Source organism: Seriola aureovittata, chromosome 9 (genome assembly GCF_021018895.1).
Source record: "Seriola aureovittata isolate HTS-2021-v1 ecotype China chromosome 9, ASM2101889v1, whole genome shotgun sequence".
Lineage (NCBI taxonomy): Eukaryota > Metazoa > Chordata > Actinopteri > Carangiformes > Carangidae > Seriola > Seriola aureovittata.
Genome location: NC_079372.1, coordinates 24,464,710 through 24,485,128, shown reverse-complemented (window position 1 = coordinate 24,485,128; position 20,419 = coordinate 24,464,710). Strand labels below are relative to the sequence as shown.

The 20,419-nt window shown below is 41.2% G+C and overlaps 1 protein-coding gene and 1 long non-coding RNA gene across 2 annotated transcripts; one reads left to right on the top strand and one right to left on the bottom strand.

Moving 5' to 3' along the window:
* Nucleotides 1-1,469: 1,469 nt before the first annotated feature.
* Nucleotides 1,470-8,597, top strand: edem2 (ER degradation enhancer, mannosidase alpha-like 2). The gene is made up of 11 exons (XM_056386154.1): nt 1,470-1,701; nt 2,637-2,747; nt 2,926-2,965; nt 3,165-3,270; nt 3,407-3,532; nt 4,400-4,611; nt 5,478-5,619; nt 5,728-5,852; nt 5,968-6,112; nt 6,889-7,010; nt 7,545-8,597. Exons 1-11 carry the CDS (start codon nt 1,610-1,612, stop codon nt 8,025-8,027), a joined length of 1,704 nt encoding a protein of 567 aa, XP_056242129.1. The 5' UTR covers nt 1,470-1,609; the 3' UTR covers nt 8,028-8,597.
* A 113-nt stretch (nt 8,598-8,710) lies between these two features.
* Nucleotides 8,711-13,321, bottom strand: LOC130175577 (uncharacterized). The gene is made up of 3 exons (XR_008828755.1): nt 13,250-13,321; nt 9,377-9,437; nt 8,711-9,087 (listed from the first exon to the last, which is right to left on the bottom strand). It is a non-coding gene; the product is annotated as an uncharacterized LOC130175577 (long non-coding RNA).
* Nucleotides 13,322-20,419: the final 7,098 nt, after the last annotated feature.

Here is a 20,419-nt window from a genome sequence, read left to right as displayed (position 1 = left end):
AATTGTGTATTCTTGAAATTCTTTTCTCCAGTCGGTGCATGGTGCACAGAATGCCAATTATACAATGACATTCAGGGGGTATTGAAATGGCAAGCCAACACTAGAAATGAAACAGCGTGCTATCAACTAGCTAACATTAGTTAGCTACACTGTAACTTCAGGCAAAAGTTAGAAACTACCTAACATTAGTTAGCTAGACTGTAATATTCTTGACATAATTTAATTCAGAAACTCTGAAGGTAGGAAAGTAAAGTGTAGTAAACAAGCTAGATAGAGTAATAGTTAACGTCAGCCACTGCTACTTACTTCTAATGTCAAGGTTAAAGGTGCTACCTGTAAGTTTTCTCTGCTGCTGAATGATGATTCTTGCCAGGAGTGGGTGGGTGGGGCTGGTGGTGATGGTCACTTGGCCAAAGCTTCAGCCATCTTAGTGTTTACGAGACCAGAGGTTATAATACGCCCTCTGATCAGCGCTTCATCTTCATCCTCTCATGCTGAACTGAGAGCAGACTGGACCAGCGCTAGCTGGTTAGCATGCTAACTTCAGTAGAAGAAAAGAAGTGGTAGATTTAGAGGGAAAACAAGAGGGTTGCTTTCCATATTCATTGTGTTTATTTTCTGCTATTTTATTTTGTATTCTGCTTTTTGTTGTACTTATTTTTTTATTTTGGCTAATCAGCTATTTTGTTAATTTTGATAGTTACTGTGTTAATTACTCTATTATGTATATTGACCTATATTTTAATTAATTTTGTTATTTGTTATGTTATTCTTATTTTCTACCCAGCTGCTGTAACACAAGAATTTCCCAATTTGTGTTCCTCAATCAATAAAAAAAATAAAAAAATAAATACAATTAACAAAATCAATTAAAGCTGGTACAAACAGAGTTTAAAGTGTTTCGAGATTATGGATTTAAAATGACCAAGAAGTAATTTTGCTTTGTAGAGATATCCAGGTCGATGGTGCAAAGTTGTCAAAAGAAATGATGAACTGGAGGGACATGGAACATCAGCCAGTTAGTCCTGGTGTAGTGGACCAAACTAACATGGAAGTTATATGAAGGCAGCTCTGTCACATAAACAAATATGATGCAAATCAGGTTTCTCTGGAATTCTCAGGAAGAAAGAAAGAAAGACAGAGAGAGAGAGAGAGACACCCAACTCATCAGTACTACAGGATGAAATGATGAGTGTTACAAGCATCACCAACATCAATGAACCTGAGAATATCTATCTATCTATCTATCTATCTATCTATCTATCTATCTATCTATCTATCTATCTATCTATCTATCTATCTATCTATCTATCTATCTATCTATCTATCTATCTATCTATCTATCTATCTATCTATCTATCTATCTATCTATCAAGTTTCTTGTATGTTCTGTATGTTGTTTTGCTCCTTCCTTCCTTTATCAATAAAGCACAAGAAAAAAATAATACTCGTCAGCGCACCGGTCGACGCATGCGCTCAACGTTCACTTCCTGTTTCCTGACAGCTGCACAACAACATGAGAAACTAACTAGATTTCCTGTATTTGCTTCATTCTTTTGATTTTTGTCAAATATTCTGTCTGTCTCCGGGTCTCTCTCCGGGTCTCTTCATGCGCGCTCCCGGGTGTGTGGCGCTGTTGGTCTGGCTGCTTAACGATGCGGCGGCTCGTCAGTTCACTGAGGAGGAGATGGCTGGTATCAGGTACACACACACACACACACACACACACACACACACACACACACACACACACCCTATGATGAGTCAAATTGAGGGTTGCTAATCCCAGATCTCCACTGATAAATTAAACAGCTTTCAAGTCGATTTCAGTGTGGGAAGAAGACCCGGTATCTGCAGGTATTGAAAAGTCACAATGGACACATCAAGATGTTTAGCAACTAATATAATTAATTCATTGATATATCTATATAATTCAGGGAAGTACTCAAAAAGAATGTGATATATAAACGTCAGTAGGTTCATGTACTTACTGGGTACTGCCCTACTGGTTTCAACGTTTAACATTTCTTTCTATGTGATATTCAAAAGGTTTTTTAAATGTAGAGTGAAAGAAATCAAACCTTGAAGCATCAATTGATTGGTCAATGGACAGAAAATCAATTGGTGACTGATAAAAACATATGTTTCAGTAATTATTTGGGTCCAGCTCTTTAAATGTGAGGATTAACTGAATAAGTTCTGGGTCTGGACCGTTGGTCACCTCTGGCTCTGGGACATTGTTACAGGCGTTTAATTACTGTTCTTTGACATTTATTAGACAATATGATTATTCAAGACAATAACTGACTGATTAATAAAATAATCGAAGGATAATTTAAAGAGTCATTACTTGCTAGTTTGTGAGTTTGTCCCTTTAAAAATGAACTACAATTCAATTTGTTACTGAAAGTGACAGAATAATAATAAGTTAGTAGTGAGCAACAACCATCTGAACACGCCACAACACCGATAACACAACACACAAACAAGAGAAAAACATGGATGGTCCAGATTTAGAGGGAAGGGGAAGCATGCAGTTTATATCTGTCGTCATCTTTCATTTGACTGAGTGAACAAATGCCCTTAAAGGTCAAAGGTGATGACTGAACCACGCTGTAACCTGCTCCACGTTTCAGACTGCGCATCAAGTCCATGTTCTACCACGCCTACAACAGTTACCTCGACAACGCCTTCCCCTACGACGAGCTCCGCCCACTCACCTGTGACGGACAAGACACCTGGGGCAGGTAAGGTGACATCCAAGAGGCCAAAGTAGTAGATTTCTAAATAAGGCATCCTTCAAATTGATGGACATGCTTGAATCTTTTGTAATCAGCAGCTTAAGAGCTTTTTTTTCTTTCTACCCATATTTATACTTATATTTTAACTTTATATTTTAACCCCCCCCCCCCCTTTTGTCCACAGTTTCTCACTCACTCTGATTGATGCTCTTGACACTCTACTGGTAAGATCTGAAAACGATATTTGAACATTTCCTGCGTGAATACAGAGTTATTTTACACTGCAAACACCTTCAAGCAAATTCTCTCTAAACAGCGGGTCAGTAAAAGAGTCATGCTGTGTTCAGGTGTGATGAAGCTTTCAGCAGAGTGACAGAAGCCATTATCATGAGATTAATTTGAAATTTAAATGTATCTCTGAAGGTTTTGGGAAACCATACAGAGTTTAAGCGAGTGGCGTCGCTCCTGCAAGACACCGTGGACTTCGACATTGACGTCAACGCGTCAGTGTTTGAAACCAACATCAGAGGTACAGAAGGGGAATGACATTTCTGACTGACTAGAATATTATATCTATGCTGAATAGTTAAACTGTTGTGGTGTGTGTGTGTGTGTGTGTGTGTGTGTGTGTGTGTGTGTGTGTGTGTGTGTGTGTGTGTGTGTAGTGGTGGGTGGTCTGCTGTCAGCCCACCTGTTGGCAGGGAGAGCGGGGATGGAGCTGGAACCTGGTTGGCCCTGTTCAGGACCGCTGCTGAGGATGGCTGAGGATGCCGCCAGGAAGCTGCTGCCTGGTATTCACACACACACACACACACACACACACACACACACACACACACACACAGAGGTTACAGTGTGTACAGTAAATGTCCCTAAAGGCCACATTTAGGATTCAGTTTGACGGTTTAATGTGAAGTTTTTAGCTAATTCAAACTGCTGGTGTAAACGAGTGTCTGTAATATCCATTACTGCTACTGGTTTGACACTTGACCCCAGCAGGAGAAATCACAGGCACGCGTCTCTGTGTGCTGACCTCATAAGAGGAAGGACAGACAGAAAGTAGGTGTAGTGCTCTCACTTTTATAGAGCAAAGAAACATCCTCATTTCTACTACCTGTCAGTGTCAGTCAGACAGCTTCTAAAGGTACAAGTATACACATAGAAACAGGAAACAAAATGAAAGGCCAACTCTTCTGATAATCATTCTGAGAGTTTTCAAGTGCAAGTGAAAACTTTCCAGATGTGAGAATTTGCTGTTTTTCGCGGTTTTATATCAGAAACAACTTTCACATTCAAAGAATTTTGTTTCTTGTGACTCTCGATGTGCACATGCAAGTAGGTGAAAAAAACATAGATGCATATATAAATACATGTAAAAACTAGAATGACTTCCTCATGGCTGCATGCCTCTGCCACTGACTAGTTTCAGATTACATCCCTGTTTATCCAGTCATATAAAATATTAACCATTTGATGTATCATTGACACTTTGGGCTTTAGTGATTGTTGATGGGCTATTTGTCAAGTTTTAATGATTAATGGATGAACTGAAGAAATAATTGATGCCTCAATCAATTGTTGAAATACAACAATATCACCTTAAAATCCTGTCTTGTGTACTGTAGCTGCTCAGATGTAACTCGTATAAATGGTTTCAGCGTTTCAGACTCCCACCGGCATGCCATACGGTACTGTCAACCTGCTGCTCGGCGTCAGCCCCACCGAGACACCCGTCACCTGCACTGCCGGCGTGGGAACCTTCATCCTGGAGTTTGCCACGCTGAGTCGACTAACTGGAGACACAATATTCGAGAACGTAGCCCGCCGAGCCCTGAGGGCGCTGTGGAAGACCAGATCTGACATTGGACTGGTAACTAGACCACCTGTCTGTCTGTTTTTAGTCCAGTAACGGTTTTAACTGTGGGGAAAAGCCTATAAACACCATTAAAGGTCCTTAAATACTTTGAGTTAGTAAAAGTTCTGATTTTTATTTATTTATTAATTGCGAAATTAATTAAATCACATAAAAAATACCAGTGCTGTGTGTTTAAAAATATCAACACTCAAGTACTAAAGACTGCAGTTCCTCTAATGACCACTAGAGTCTGGCTCCAACAGTGAGTCAGTCCCCATAGACTCCCATGTTAAAATGTCCAACTTTATAGCAGATATAAACAGTCTGGTACAAGAAAACAGTTTTAGTCTCTATATCTAATTTCCTCCTTCATGACAACTGTAGAGGGGGTGAACTTTTATACAACTCGCCTGTTTACATTTCATTAAAGCTTAAAGTTATGTATAATTGAGGGTGTGGCCTCTTTAAGTGACAGGTCGGTGAAGGTATGCTTGCCACAAACCGACATGCACCTAAGTCTCACTCTGAGCTTCAAAACCGCTCTTCAGAAACCTGTGGGTGACGTCACGGAGGCTACATCCATCTTTATTTACAGTCCACTGTCTGAACCTGTAATGAGACACTAGGATGATTAGTTAAAGATTGACATTGACTTCAAGGCCTCTTAGTTCATGAAACAGCAGGTAATGCTTGATGTTGTTATAAGCACAACCACTGTTCATAGATACTGCTCAACATAATCTGATGATCTGAACTGATGTTAAAGCCAAAAGGTGATAATTGTTCATTTCTGCTGCTCTGTCAAAAACGATAACAATAAAGATCAAATCTATGTGGTCTCTCCCTCACCTGTCTGTGTATGTACCTGTCTGTCTGTCCAGGTGGGGAACCACATTGACATCGTGTCCAAGAAGTGGGTGGCTCAGGACGCCGGCATCGGAGCAGGAGTCGACTCTTACTTTGAGTATCTGGTGAAAGGAGCCATCATGCTGCAGGATGAGGAGCTGCTCAACATGTTCATGGGTAATCCTCACAACTCTCCCACCTTTTCCCTCTGGTGCCTTTGAGCAAGGCAGCCTACACCTACATCCTGATAACAGACGGATGAAGAAATGTTCTTCTTTTTCCCAGAGTATGATCGAGCCATTCAGAACTACACTCGGTTTGATGATTGGTACTTGTGGGTGCAGATGCATAAAGGAACCGTCTCCATGCCGGTCTTCCAGTCTCTGGAGGCCTTCTGGCCCGGCCTGCAGGTACATACATAATACTGAACACACAGTCTTCTCCCAACTTAAGGCTGCTCACAAATCTTTCACTTAGTTTCATGACACTTTGTAGTCATAAGTGCTACCGTCCATTGTGTTTCAGTCTTTGTTGGGGAACCTGGACAGTGCCGTGAGAACTTTCCAGAACTATTACTCAGTGTGGAGACAGTTTGGAGGTCTGCCTGAGTTTTACAGCATCCCTCAGGGTTACACTGTGGACAAGAGAGAGGGATACCCACTGAGACCAGGTCAGTCCACCAAGTGACCCACCAGCTTATTAACTATGTCATTTCAAAGTAGCCGGTTACATAGTCTTCAAAGTACTGTAGGGTCATAGATTTTTTTAAATGACTAGATTAGTTGATTGAATGTAGACATCCCTCAGATAGTAGCCGTGTCCCAGTTCAGGGGCTGGATCCTTCAGATGCTACATTTGAAGACCGATAGCGGTGCGACTAGACTGCCTCATTTTGAAGGCTTCTTCAAATGCAGACAAGAAATGCATCTCTCTTTTCCTGGGCAACAAAGGCTCCAAAGGGTCGATCCTTCATGGCCCGACATATCTCAACAACACCAACAGAGAGCCTGAGAATTTATAATAATTTTAAATGTAAGTAGTGGGTTTCAGCTCAGTTGAACAGCTTACAGTATAATTGTTAAAACTAAGGGCCTTAAAATCTCGAGTTACATGTTGTCAAGGTTGCTAGGCGACAGGAAAGGCGCTTCTCAACGCAACAGTAATGGTGAGCTCAGCTGGTAACGCAAAGAGGAAATCCTCCGTAGATCAAGATGTCTCATTTCGGTTGGGCCTTCACAGTCTAATGCTAATGCTAATGCTAATGCTAAAAGTTAAATTAAATTATTTCAATTTAACAGAATTTACTTAAGACCTTTGTAATGGGGGCTTTTATTTTGAAAGTAAGGAAAAGGTTGCCATGTGCAGATGAATTAACCAGCTAACTAATCATTTACCAGCTCCCTGGCTGTCTGGTGAACTGCTGTGAACTGACTTTTATTTCTCCAGAGTTAATAGAGAGCGCCATGTACCTGTTCAGAGCGACAGGTGACCACATCTACCTGCAGCTGGGCCTCGACGCTCTGGAGTCCATAGAGAAAATCGCCAAGACGCCCTGTGGATATGCCAGTGTAAGTTTGGCAGTCTGTCTGCAGATCACAGGCTTAGACAAAAAGGACAACACACACACACACACACACACACACACACACACACAAAGAACAAACAAACAAAATGCGCCTCTCACTAAGAAAGTCTAGGTCAAAGCGTCTGATTTAGATCTGCTCTGTTTATCAGACTAATCTAACATTTTTAATGAGGATTTTTTAAATTTAAATTTCTAAAGAATAATGAATTTTACAATCGTTAGCGCTCTCTGCTGGACAAACCATGTAACGAGACAATGTTTTGTAGATTACCTTCTTGTTACTTACTTGTCAGGCCAATACTGAGAGCTGCGCAAAGCTAACGTCAGTTTATCAGTCAAGCTCCACCACACTATCCTGATACTATTACTACCTGATTACAACTAGTCTCCTTCTATAAGTTTCTCTATATATGTCCTCTATATGCTCCACCTAGTGCACAGAGGTGGAAGCGCACATCTAACTTTGCTGGCTGCTTCACTGAATCACATGTTCTTGCTGCTGTTCCTCCTCCTGCAGGTGAAAGACCTGCGAGACCACCAGCTGGACAACAGGATGGAGTCCTTCTTCCTCGCTGAAACCATCAAGTACCTTTACCTGCTCTTTGACCCCACCCACTTCCTGCACGGCGGGGGGACGGAGGGGGATGGGTCTTGGGAGGAGGGCGGCGAGGGTGGTCAGTGTGTTTTGGGTGCGGGGGGCTTCATCTTCAACACGGAGGCTCACCCTCTCGACCCGGCGGCGCTCTACTGCTGCAGCCGCCACGCTCAGGACCGACAGGACCTCAGAGACATCCTGCTCAGCCTGTCACAGCCCACGCAAAAGTCCGACCACCAGTCAGCCCCGCCCGCCAAAGAGACAGAAGGCCCTCCCCCTGGCCAATCAGAGAGCATCGCTCTGAAACCGGGTGAGAAGAAGACACCCCCCCTACTGTCCTGTCCTGTTCAGCCGTTCAGCGCTCGACTTTCCATCCTGGGACAAGTTTTCAGCGATAACACCTGAAACTCTCCGTCCTGGTTCACGTTAAATACTACTATTTGATATCTGGGCTTCAGCAACTGATCTGATTGGTTGCTTTTTGAGCACCGGAGTGATGGCGGCAGACACGTTTACTTTCTAACTGTTTTTCTTGTCACTTTTTTGCTGTCACGTGAAAAAGATGTCAGCTTTCAGTGAAGAGGAAAATTTTACTGTCAGCCACAAGGACATTTAGAAATCTCAGCTGAAGTCGTGCAATTCAGATTTCCAAACCTGTTCAAGTCCAGTTCAGGGGAAGTAAAATCATTCCTAAATATATTCACCACCATCCTTAAGATGTTTCTGTTGTGATGAGGGGATTCAGGACCAGTGAGCCAAGAACTCAACTCAGATAAACTCTGTTGACTGCATTGCTCTAATTTAAATTGAAGGTGAAATATATTTTTATTTATTACAAATGGTGTGGTGGTCATCTGTTTTTATTTGTCCTTTTCTTATTGTGTAACTCTTTATAGTGAAGACTGAAGAAAAATCTGTGAAAATAAAACGTTTGAAGTAGAAAAATCTACTTCAAACTCCAGCCCTGAAGTGCTATCCTGTGTTTCTGGAGCCTTTTTAAATGTCCGTCACTTGTTCATCTCCCAGAAGGATGGAAGCCCTGAGAGGCAGGGTTTAAAAAAATGTATTTTTGTTTTTTTCATCTGTATAAACAACTCCCAGGAGGCAAGTTTTTTTTTTTTTTTTTCTGGGAAGAAAGACAGAAAAAAACTGATCCTTGCACAAAATATTTTTTTTCACTTCTCTCTCAGGGCTTCTGTACAGAATAGAATTTTAAAGTTTTAAAAATTAAAGATGCACTTCTGCATTTAAATAATGCAGAAGTGCATCTTTAACTTTAAAAATTATAATTTTATAATGCACACACTAACGTGTTTAATACAAGACCATCATTGTGTCAGTATGTTGTGTTTGTCTGCAGGCTGGAGGTGTGATTGTTTGGAGCTGCCACAAGGAGGCAGTGTAAGAGCAGCAATAAGTCTATCCGTCATCACATGAATCTGGTCCTCAACCGGGGGTCAGGATCCTGCAGGGACCAATAGAGATCATTTTAGGGGGATTGTGAGAGAGTATATAAAACAAAAACATTTCATATTCATCCATTGCACTAAATAATTTCCCTTTTTCTGATATTTTAACGTGCAAGACTAAATAGTTCAAAGCTTGTCTCCAAGTATAATACCTTATTTTCTTTCCTTATAACTCTACATATGCAGCCTTTGTCTATTGATGCAAGTAATACAATAATTATTGTAAGATGATGTAAAAGTTACATCTTCAGCAAAATGACACAATGAGAAAAGTGATCAACTCACGTTTAGGAGCCAGAAAAGTCAAGTAGCCGTGTAGATGAGGACATCAGCATCTGTTCTGTTTCTATAAAGATGAAGATAAAAGGGTGAAAAGCAGTATTAACTTCTGTGTTAATTTCAGTGAGTGGTTTCTGTTGGTGTGCCTCCATCTCTCCAGCTCTTCTTCAGAACCACTGGTTTTAATTACAGACTGATTTACAACCACGCAGTTTCATTGTGGAGATAAATGAGTTAAGTCATTCACCTTATAAATGTTCACAAACAGAAACAACTGAGACATGAAAAGATAGTGTCCTAATGTTTCCTCATGTCACTGAGCTCCACTACCGGGCAGTGATTGTCTTATACTGTTTAATAGATAGATAGATAGATAGATAGATAGATAGATACTTTATTTATCCTCTAGAGGAAATTCATGCCTCACTATGCTCCAAACAAAGTGTTTATCAGAACACTGCATTAGTTCTGACTCTGGTTCTGTTTGTCATTTAGCTTCAGCAGAAATCCCCTCCTCTGTCATTCAGGGTGGGACTGCCTCTCTCCTCTCTCCTCCTCTCCTCCTCTCCCTTTCTTCCTTCCCTCCCTTTTCATCTATCTCACCCCCCCCCTCTGTCCTCCTTCCATTTTATTCCCCTCTCCTCTTATTCGTTCCATCTTTTCTTCACTTGACATCACCCCCCCCCCCCCTCTTTGTTTGGGTGGGGTTCCTCTGTTTTATTTGACCTTTTCATTGGCTCTCCATCACTCATCCTTCCTCTGTATCCCCTTCCCTCCCTCCATCCATCAATTCTCTTTGGTCTCTTTAAAATGTTTATTGTTTCTTTTTCCTCACTATCTCTCCATCAGTCTCTCTTTTTCCTCTCATTCCTGGTTTTTCATTTCATTTTTCAGCTTTCTATTTTCCCCTCAAACCCTCCTCAACTTCTTCCTCATTCTCTGCTTTTCTTTTGTCCACCCCTCCTCTATCCCTCTTCTCCAGTTCTTTTCTTCCTCTTCTTCATCTTCTTCATCTTCTTTTTCTATCTTTTTTTTTTACCTTTTTCCATCACGTCCTTCTCTATCCCCCTTTCATTTTTTCCTCTCTCCTACAGTAAAACAAACACCAGTCTCTCTTTTCTATCATTCATTTTGGTCTTTGTCTCTGTTCCTGTCTCGTGCTATTATTTTTCTTCACTTCTTTTCTTCCATACTTTTCCTCCATGCTCTCTTTTACTCTCACTGTTGCCATCTTCCTTCTTTCCTTCATCATGAAACTCCTTCATCAATCTTATAACATGCTTCTTTCTCTTTTCCTTCCTTCATAGCTTCTTCTCTGGTTCCTCCTGCTATTTCCCTCATTTTCTTCTTCTTCCTTCCCTTCCTTCTTCCTTTCCTTCCTTTCCTTCCTTTCTTCCTCTTCCCCCCTCCTCTCAGGGTGGGTCCCTGGATCTGTCTGTATTGATGACTGAATCATGACTAACTGCTGTGAGTGTTTATACTTGAGTTTATTCCAAACAAGTCTTTAAAACAGATTAGAAAAATTCATACCTCGTCATCCTCTCTCCACTCAACTTGATTCTTCTGTCTCTATTATCACCGTTTATCAGGCAGCCTCTTTTTAAAAAAAAAAAACCATTTTAACCTGTTTTATTATCAGAACATTTAAACTTTTTTACTACTTACAAATTTTAACTCCTGTCATATCAAGTATGGTGCACACACTTCAACTGCTTTCAGTCTCCACACTTTCACTTTCAATAACAACTGCTTTTATTGCTTTTCTTCTTCAAATACTTTTGACTGAAATGAAACTAAACTCTTTACAGTGCACACACTTTTTTTTAAAAAAACTTTTATCTCTTAGTCTTGAAACGACAGTTCAGCTGCTTTCAGCTCTTACTCTTCAGCTACCTTCGGCACCTGAGACCTCACCTTCTAACTGGACTTAAACTTTAATTTCACATGCTCTCAGCACTAATTTCAACATTTTCAAGGCAGTGTTTACCTTTCAGCTAACACTTTAATTGATGTCAGTACTTAAAGTACATATCAACTGACACTTCAAGTGCTTGCAGTGGATGCTTGACTGACTCGAACTCTTCTACTTTGAACTACTTACTTGAAATTTAAGTGATTTTATACCAAGTAATACTACAAGTGCATACACTTCTTCCACTTCACCTGAAATCTCAACTTTCATTTTGTAATTTGCAAGTGTCTTCTCAATGGTTCTCAGCACTTCAACTGCTTTCACTTCAGTTGTTTTGAAACAGCTTTTTTCATTTTCAGTTGAAATATCAAGTTAATATCAACCATCTCATTTCATGTCCTACATTCAATAGATAATTCAGCCACTGTCAGTGCTGACGCTTCACTGCTTTCATCGTTCTACTTTTAGTGCTTACATTTAAACTGACATTTCAGTTGCTATAGTAGCTCAGACATAGAACAAGATTTCAGCCACTTTTGGATGTAAGCACTGACATTAGTGCTTACATCCAAACTGACAAATCAGAGTATTCCAGTACTGAAACCTCAGACCTCACACTTCAACACTTCAACTCCTTTATGTGCTTCAGTATAAATCATAACTTCCATACAACACTTCACAAAAACAAAAATAACATTTTAAGACATTTTACAGTGTTAACACCTGCAATTTCCAGCATAAGCAAATCCACTTTTCTAGTCCTACAGCACCTTTCATCTTTGTCATGTGTTTGGATTAATGTTTATTTAACATTCTTCTATTTTTCAGTTTTCTGTCTCTACATCTCTATCTTAACATTTATTTTTGACAAGTTTTATTCAAACTAAGCCTCTTGAGTGTTGGCTCAAGAGTTTCTCTGCTCTCCACACTCTCGACAATAATAACAGTAAGAGAAACATGTGGTGACGCAATCGGCCTCAGCTGCTCTGTTTCCTGTAGGAGTGAAGTCAGTCAGAAGGGATTTACTGCAGCTCAGCACCAACACATCAGTTTTAACTGTCTCAGACTTTTTTTAATCTCCTCCTGGAGTTTAAGGGTCCCATGAGAAACACTTTTAGATTCCTTTAGATGAGTTCAAAGGTAAGTTTAAAAGTCCACCTGGTGTCAGCAACAGCTCCATGACACCAACTGTACAGCCACCATCCGAGCCATGTTGCAGCTGCAGGTGCTTAGTTTTTTTTTTTTTTTTTGGACAGAGGCAGGCTAGTTGATTCCTCCTGCTTACAATCTTTATGCTAAGCTAAGCTAACCACAGCTGCTACAGCTGTGTACTGAACACGCAGACATGAGACTGATATCCCTCTGAACATTTCATTCTTAATAACCAAAAAAAAGCATTTCCTTAAATATTTAACTGTTCCTTTAAGATGCAAATATATTATATAGAGTGTCATTAGAGGAGACCTCACTTAATGATGCTTATTTGACTTTTACAGCATATTAAACTCTGGAGTCTTTTAAGAAACCTGTTCATATATGGTGAATTAAGAGCTTTCATCAGGTGTTATCTAAGACTTTTAAAATCCTCTGATGTCTTTAGAGTTAGATTATTTAATTCAACACTTTTCCCAGACAGGAGGAGCTGATGTTCTTTCTGTCTGTGTCTCTTTTAATTAACAGTGATGTGGGAGGTTAAGCCCAGAGTCCCAGTGTGATTTTGCTTTTTTTCTCCTCCTAGCTGGAGGAGGAGATTTACATGACAAGGAAAAACCTTGGCCTGAAGTCCAGAAAGTGTTCACTCTGAGGAGCTTAGGTTATCATATTTAAAGAGCCGTTATTTATTACTAATGTGTTCCTACAACAGATATATCTCCAGGATCCTGTTATCTGTGTGGAGACCCACGTGCCATCACCTTTGGGGGTGGAAAGTGGGCTGTCTGCAGCAGTTAATGTGTATACATACTCACTTTAGTCACACTCTCGTCCTTGTGGGAGTTGCCGTTGCTCTCCGACTCTGCAGTAGGTGTTCTGGATACGTCTAGAGCAAAACACAGGAAGGCCACTGTAGGAGAGGAAAGCAGGCAAAGTGTGACTGTTCTCTGTTACAGTGAAGAACATGTGGGTGGTTATCTGATTTCGGTGTGTTTTGGTAACAAAGACCAACAAGCCAATCTTAAAGAAGGATTCGTATGACGGCCACAGTTACAAAATTACATTAAGTCTGTGGAGCCTGCTGTGATGTACGCAGCAGGCTTAACTCCATCCACGTCAACAGCCTGTGTTTGACACAGAGTATCACAGCTTGTTGGTGATCTCTGATCAGAGGCCTTTGCATTTGTTCTTAATTAACATTCTACTTATTTTGATTTTGTCAGTGTGCAGTGAGCAGTGTGCGCTGGTGCAGCAGCAAACATGACACATACAGGTCATCTTCATCAGAGTAGAAGGTGTGGGTGTTTAAAATGCAACCAGCTGGGCTCACCTGGTGGCTCACCTGGAGCATGCATACCGTCTAGGCATAGTCCTAACTGCAGCGGCCCTGACTTTCCTGTCTCTCTCTCTTACTGTGGCCGTCCAAATAAAGCCAAACTTGTCTGAAAAATTAAAACAAAAAAAAAACCAAACAAAATAAAATGCAACCAGCTGACAGCTGTCTGTCATAGGATGGACATTGCTAACATTTAGCCAATGCCATATTATCACAGCATATATCTATATAATATTTTTATGAATGAATATCATAAAAATGTCACAATAATGAAACCATTTAGGAAACATCACAAATCAATCATGGCATTTACACCTGACTGAGATCTGATCAAAGTGTGAACCAGAACGATCCAGATCACCTCTGAAGAAGTTGATAGACAAGAACACTAAAACTAGGACAATGCATTCTGCATGTTTTTCCACCTGCGTTAACATGCGTTCTTCCTGATCCAGGTCCAGATCACAAACCAGAGGGATATGCGGTCAAAGTGCTTAACATTAACATCTGTACCTCTTTATAATAATCATGAACATACACTGATCAAGGTTTGTGACGTCTCTAAGTTGTAAAATGTGGATCCACCCACTGTAGGATACCAACTGAAACTTGTGAATCGAGTGAGAAAAGTGAAGCCAGTAAAAACCAGTAAAACCACTTAAAACCCATAAGACAAGTGTGAACACCTGGATGAAACCAGTGACACCAGTAAAACCAGTGAGACCAGAAAAAAATCAAAGACACCAGTCAAACCAAATGAACTGAGTGAGACCCCAGTGAAACCAGTTCCCAGGCTCTCTGGTTACAGGGCGAGGTGCAGCAGTCAGACTGGTGAGCGAGTCGGACGTGAAGGTTTGACATCTTCTCTAAGGAGCGGTCGACTTCCTGTACCCATGACATCATCACCGAGCACGTGCGGTGCAGACAGGTCCAGGAACAGATGATGGTGATGATGATGGTGGTGATAATGGGGCGTTCGTTTCACACTCACACACACACACACACACACTATGGCCATGCTACTCTTCTCTGGTCTGCTCAGCTATTGCATAATATTGCATGTGTGTTGCATGTGTGTGTGTGTGAGATTTGGCTCTTGCACTACGAACTAATCATACTCTGAAGGGCTAAGAGGGTCCACACCCTACACCCCTTCACACACACACACAGGCTCATCTGTTAGCCATTAGCAGCCAGTCAATGACAACAGAATCACATGGGCTGGGCTCAGTGCACTCACACACCATCACATACTATTCACATGATGTATGGATCTTTCTCTCTGTGTGAGTGTGTGTGTGTGTGTGTGTGAGTGTGAGAGTGTGTGTCCATACCATTGCCAAGCCTGTCACAGAGCAGCTGGGAGGTATGGACGACCTAATATCAGTCCCAGTGTGTGACTGAAGGGAAATTCCAGTCAAGTCTCCTCCTTCTCTTCAGCTCTATTATCTCATCTCTCCTTTCACTTCTTTATTCTTGTCTTGTTTCTTTTTTTCGTTGCTGTACAAACTGCTCTCCTGTCTGGTTTACTTCCTTGTCTTACTCTCACTTGCTGATTTACCCTCTCCTGATATTCCCTCACCATAAATGATTATATTAACCCTAACTCTTTCTTTACATCCTTTAAATCCACCCTCTCTGAGAATCACTGATTTGGATCCAGATACTCTCCCAGACCAGGTGGGAAATATAATCCCCCCAAACTGGTCTCCTCCCAGAGACTTTGGTGCATGCATGCATGCACCCCCCCCCCCCCCCCCCCAAAAAAAAAAAGTGGCCACACCCTCAATTATAGCCACATAACTTTAAGCCTTAATAAAATGCAATCAGGTGAGTTTGAAAAATTCACCTCCAGTACAGTTGTGAGTTGTTGCAGTTTCTAGCACTTCAGTGTTGGCTTCATTCTTCAGCCCTTGTGTCCAAAACAACTTTATCACACTTATAAGGGTGATAATACTATCGCCTTTGACACTCTGCCTGCGTTGTGTATGCATGAAGTCTATCTTGCTGAACTGCTGCTCTTTGTGCGAGTGAAGCGGAGTCAAAAAGCTTCAGGACGAGTGTCAGTTTTTTAGTTAAAACATTTTGACTTGAATGGCTGTGACCATTTGTGCCACCTTTAAAATGAACTTTACTGACCTTAACACTCAACCTATGCATGACATTTTGACCTGAGCTCAAACAAGAGGTTGTTGCACACCTGGAGAGGAGACACTGAGTATTCACACTGTCAGCATCACAACTTCAGCGTCACCTGCAGGGCTGTATGAGATTTGAATGTATGTGGCTCATGTGACCTTTCATACATGGAGTCTCATAACACCAGTTCTGCAAGGACCTGTGTTCGGAGGAGACTCCTCACATCAGATTGAACATGAGTAAACTTGTCTTTGGCTTGTCTCCACCTTCCAGCTGGAGCAGACAGCAGTACAAAAGAACAAACTGACACTGCACGCTCTGACTCCACCCTGTAATCTGGAAAAAAGATCTTAGAGGATGTGATTCACTCGGCCTCTGCAGTCCGTCTTGTGGTGTCATTTCTTCTTTGATTGTTCATTGTCTGTGTCACTCATTGGGTTTTGACACGGGTACCAGCTGCAGTATGCTTAAACAGCTACGGTTTCCTGAACTACGGGAAAGAAGCCTGAGGCGGGCAGACACGACTTGCTGTTGCGCAATCCTCCACAGCTATATTCACTCACGTCATACAAGTTCTGTTTACCTTATACATTGTCCGTTTTATATATAGCAACATAATATGGGTAAAAGCAAGTTAGCTAATGTTATCAAGCCTGGGGTTTTATCAACAAACCCAAAACTTTTACACCTCAGCCAAGCAGATAAACCTTTACAGTGTTTTCACTCACTTCTTTTGTGCACAATTTGAAAATGTGCAAAACACAGGGGGATGGAAACACACTCACTGTCATCGTATGTTCTTCCCTTTTATGTATTTGCATTTGTGTCTGTTGTGAGTTATTTCTAACTTTTGTGTACTTAACAACATGGATGTGCAAACATGGACACCTCACAGTCACACGTCTGTTGTTTGATTTATTTGCAGCCAAATTTAATGAATATATTGTAAGTGCAAAGTAGTGTACAAGTGTGTGACAGTGAGGTCAGGACACACATGTGGTGTGTCACCCTGCAGACCATCAACATGAGGTCGTGTTAAGAAGCAAAGAGTGACCCCACAGGAATCAGTTTCATACATTTACCCCCTTTGTTTCCTTCAACACACACACACACGCACTCAGGAATGTGTTTTACAGTGAAATGTGAGCCTGTGGGTACAGCTGGGTGTGTGTTATGATGTGATGTACTTGGCTGAAAGAATGAAAACACAGCTTTAGCGAGTGTTCACGCGAGTCACAGGCAATAATTGCATCTGAATCACGGGCAGTATCTTGTGTATCTCTCACACACACACACACACACACACACACACACACACACACATACACATACACACACATACACACACACACACACACACACACACACACACACACACACACACACACACACACACACACACACACACACACACACACACACACACAATACTCTTGAAATCATCGCATGCACTTTATGCTGAGGTGCCTCTGCACTATGTGCATCTCAGTTATCTGATCCTTCTTCACTTCCAGATCCTCATGTGGTCTGGAAATAGATCTGGTCCACCAACATGACAGATGTTCCACTTCTCTTATTTGTGTTCAGAGGATCGAGGATCGAGGTGGGATCCAGGGGAAGCTTCAGTGAGGACTCTTTTATCTGACCGACACACCCCTTTATTGGAAATCTGTGACTGGATGATGCAGCTGAAACCACATCGACACAATACTGCAGTCGTGTAGTGGCGGATAAATAATAAAACCAACTCAGGTGCTGTATTACTCACAACGTGTTTCTTTTCCACTAAAATATCTGATCTTGCAGAGCAATATCTCTGCCAGGTAAACTGGTTTGAGAGCCGCACCGACACTTCACTGGTCTAAAACCAAGAACTGCTCCAACTCCACCAGGCGAGGCCGACGCCTGTACCAGCGGTCACATGGGTGACGAGGAGCCGAATGAGACGGACAGCAGAGACGAGGGCAACAGCAAATCAGCAGAGTCAGATCCAGCACAGTCCTCAGAGTCCAGGCAAAGCGCCAGTGACATAGTAAAGTTGATTAAGATAAGACTTATTTGGCTAGCTTGCTTTTTAGCCATATCAGTTGCAAATGAGGAAGTTAACAGTTACACAAGTATCAATGAGGGATTAATGTGATGGCTGATTGTTTTTTGTTTGATTAGCCTAGAGACTAACCACAAGTCAGATCTTTTTTTCTGGGTTTAATGAAACAAAAACGAATAAAATTATAAATCTTATCCACATATTTCTCAATGGCATGAAATGGCAGGTTCACAAAAGTTGAACTATGGGTATCTGAATCTGCATGGACCCGTACTCTGACATCTAGTTGCTGTAGCAATGGGAACACTGGAGTTGTTCCTTGCAAAGGTACGGCTGCATTAATCGAGAGAAGCTAAAGTAGTTTTGGTTGTGTTCAGTGTTTGTCAGCTGTTTCTTACTGACCTACTAACATGTTTGTTTACCTGCAACTGTTTCAGCTGTAGATTTATCACCTCCCTGACGTGATAGATAGATAGATAGATAGATAGATAGATAGATAGATAGATAGATAGATAAATAGATAGATAGATAGATAGATAGATAGATAGATAGATAGATAGATAGATAGATAGATAGATAAATAGATAGATAGATAGATAGATACTTAGTAGGGGATAGAGAGATACTACCCTAGGGGAAATTAATGTCATGGTGTCAAAGCGTTGCTGGGACATTTTAGCAAAGTTTACTGTCCCCAGGACCCTCGTTCTGTTTGTTAGGAACTTACTCGAGATGTGACAGCTGTGACTCCACCCACTCTGTGATGTGGTTCTCCGTCTTCATTGATCACAGATTTCTGACGTCACTGTTTCTTCTTCTGGGTTTTTTTTTCTTGGCAACCTATAAAAAAAAAAAACGAAACTAAAGTTTGAAAAGAATATTTGAGTTAATGCACATTCCCATTCATTTCAGATATGTGAATATTCATTGATATGAACAGTTGGTGGCACTAATTTTCCACTTTTCCATTAAACCACTGCAGAAGAAGAAGACAGCGATGATGACATCAAAAGAGCTCCAGTAAAACCGGAAAAACGAAAGGAAATAAGTAGAAAACATGACGTTAATCTGACATTTCGGTTTGCTTCATGTGGTAATGTGAGGAAGGTTCCAGCCTCCTCCTCATCGCTCCACACAGACCCGATGTTTTTGTCTCTTCACTGGAAGCTTGAGTGATGTTTTAATCACTGTACATCATTGTTTATTCACTAAGTCTGTTTCCACCGCACTTTGTCGCTCTTTGTTTTTCCACATTTGATTGAAATTCTTGTGAGCTGGAGAAAACATGATGAGCAGGAGTTCAGATGTCTCAGGCAGAAGTATTTATTATGAGCTTGGCGCCAAGGAGAAAATGATGAGCAGTACACCGTCAGCATGTGAATCGGAGTGGTGCCACATCAAGTTCTAAAAATGTCTTGCCTGACTATGAGTTTATAATCCCTGGTCTCACATGGTTGCACCATTTCACAACACCTTACTCCATTCATGTATGCAGATGATATTGGTCTACAAAATATGAATTGTCACATGTTCTTACCAAATCAATATTACATATGTCTTGTACTTCCCATACTTAGCTCATCTTTGACAACAACTAGATTTGAACAATATTTTCAGTCTGTGCTTTTCTTGTACGCCCTTATCTATAAGACCAGGTACTCTAGCCACGGATGAGAGCTGTGGCTCCATCTAGACACAAACAGTCATAATAGAGGCTGAACAATGTCTTACAATGTGAAGGTTGTTATGACCTGAACTCTTGGAGTGTTAGTGAGGTTTAGGAAAACACGAGGAACACTGGAGGAAGAAAAATCTCCTTCACGCCATACAAAGAGCGACAGGGGTCCAGGTCGGGAGGAGGTTGTGGTGGATGGATGAATATGACACAGGAGAGCGGTGTTCAATTCCCATCTGAAGCTAGCTGTTATTATTGTAACCATGACAACAAAGATCGTCTAATGTTGTTGAATGTTGATGTTATTTTAACCCAAATCGCGATCTTTTCCTAAACCTAATCAAGCCACAACCGTTATTATAGTAACCATGGCGACAAAGGTAGGTTTGCCGCTGTCGGTGAAGTCCCAACCAAGGTTCAGTATGCCTGCCGCCATAGGGGCGCCATTTCAGGAGACACTCCTATGGGTCGTATCAGAGGGTTGAAAGGACTGGTTGGAGAAACTTCTCTGTTTGGGGAGGACAGAAAAACCATGAGACTGGAAGTTCAGCTCGTTTCCTACCGACACAAGACAGCACAGATGGACAAATAATGAGATAAATAATCATAAATAATAAGGCAAATAATAACCTGTCAACATACATCAAACTGTATCGAATGACATATTCATATTACTGTGTGTAATGTACAAAATTAATTGTATGTTGTTGGTTGCTGTCATTGTTGCTCCTGTTCATACTGGCTGATCCCCTCCCAACAATGAGCAACAACATGGGACCAAATCCACA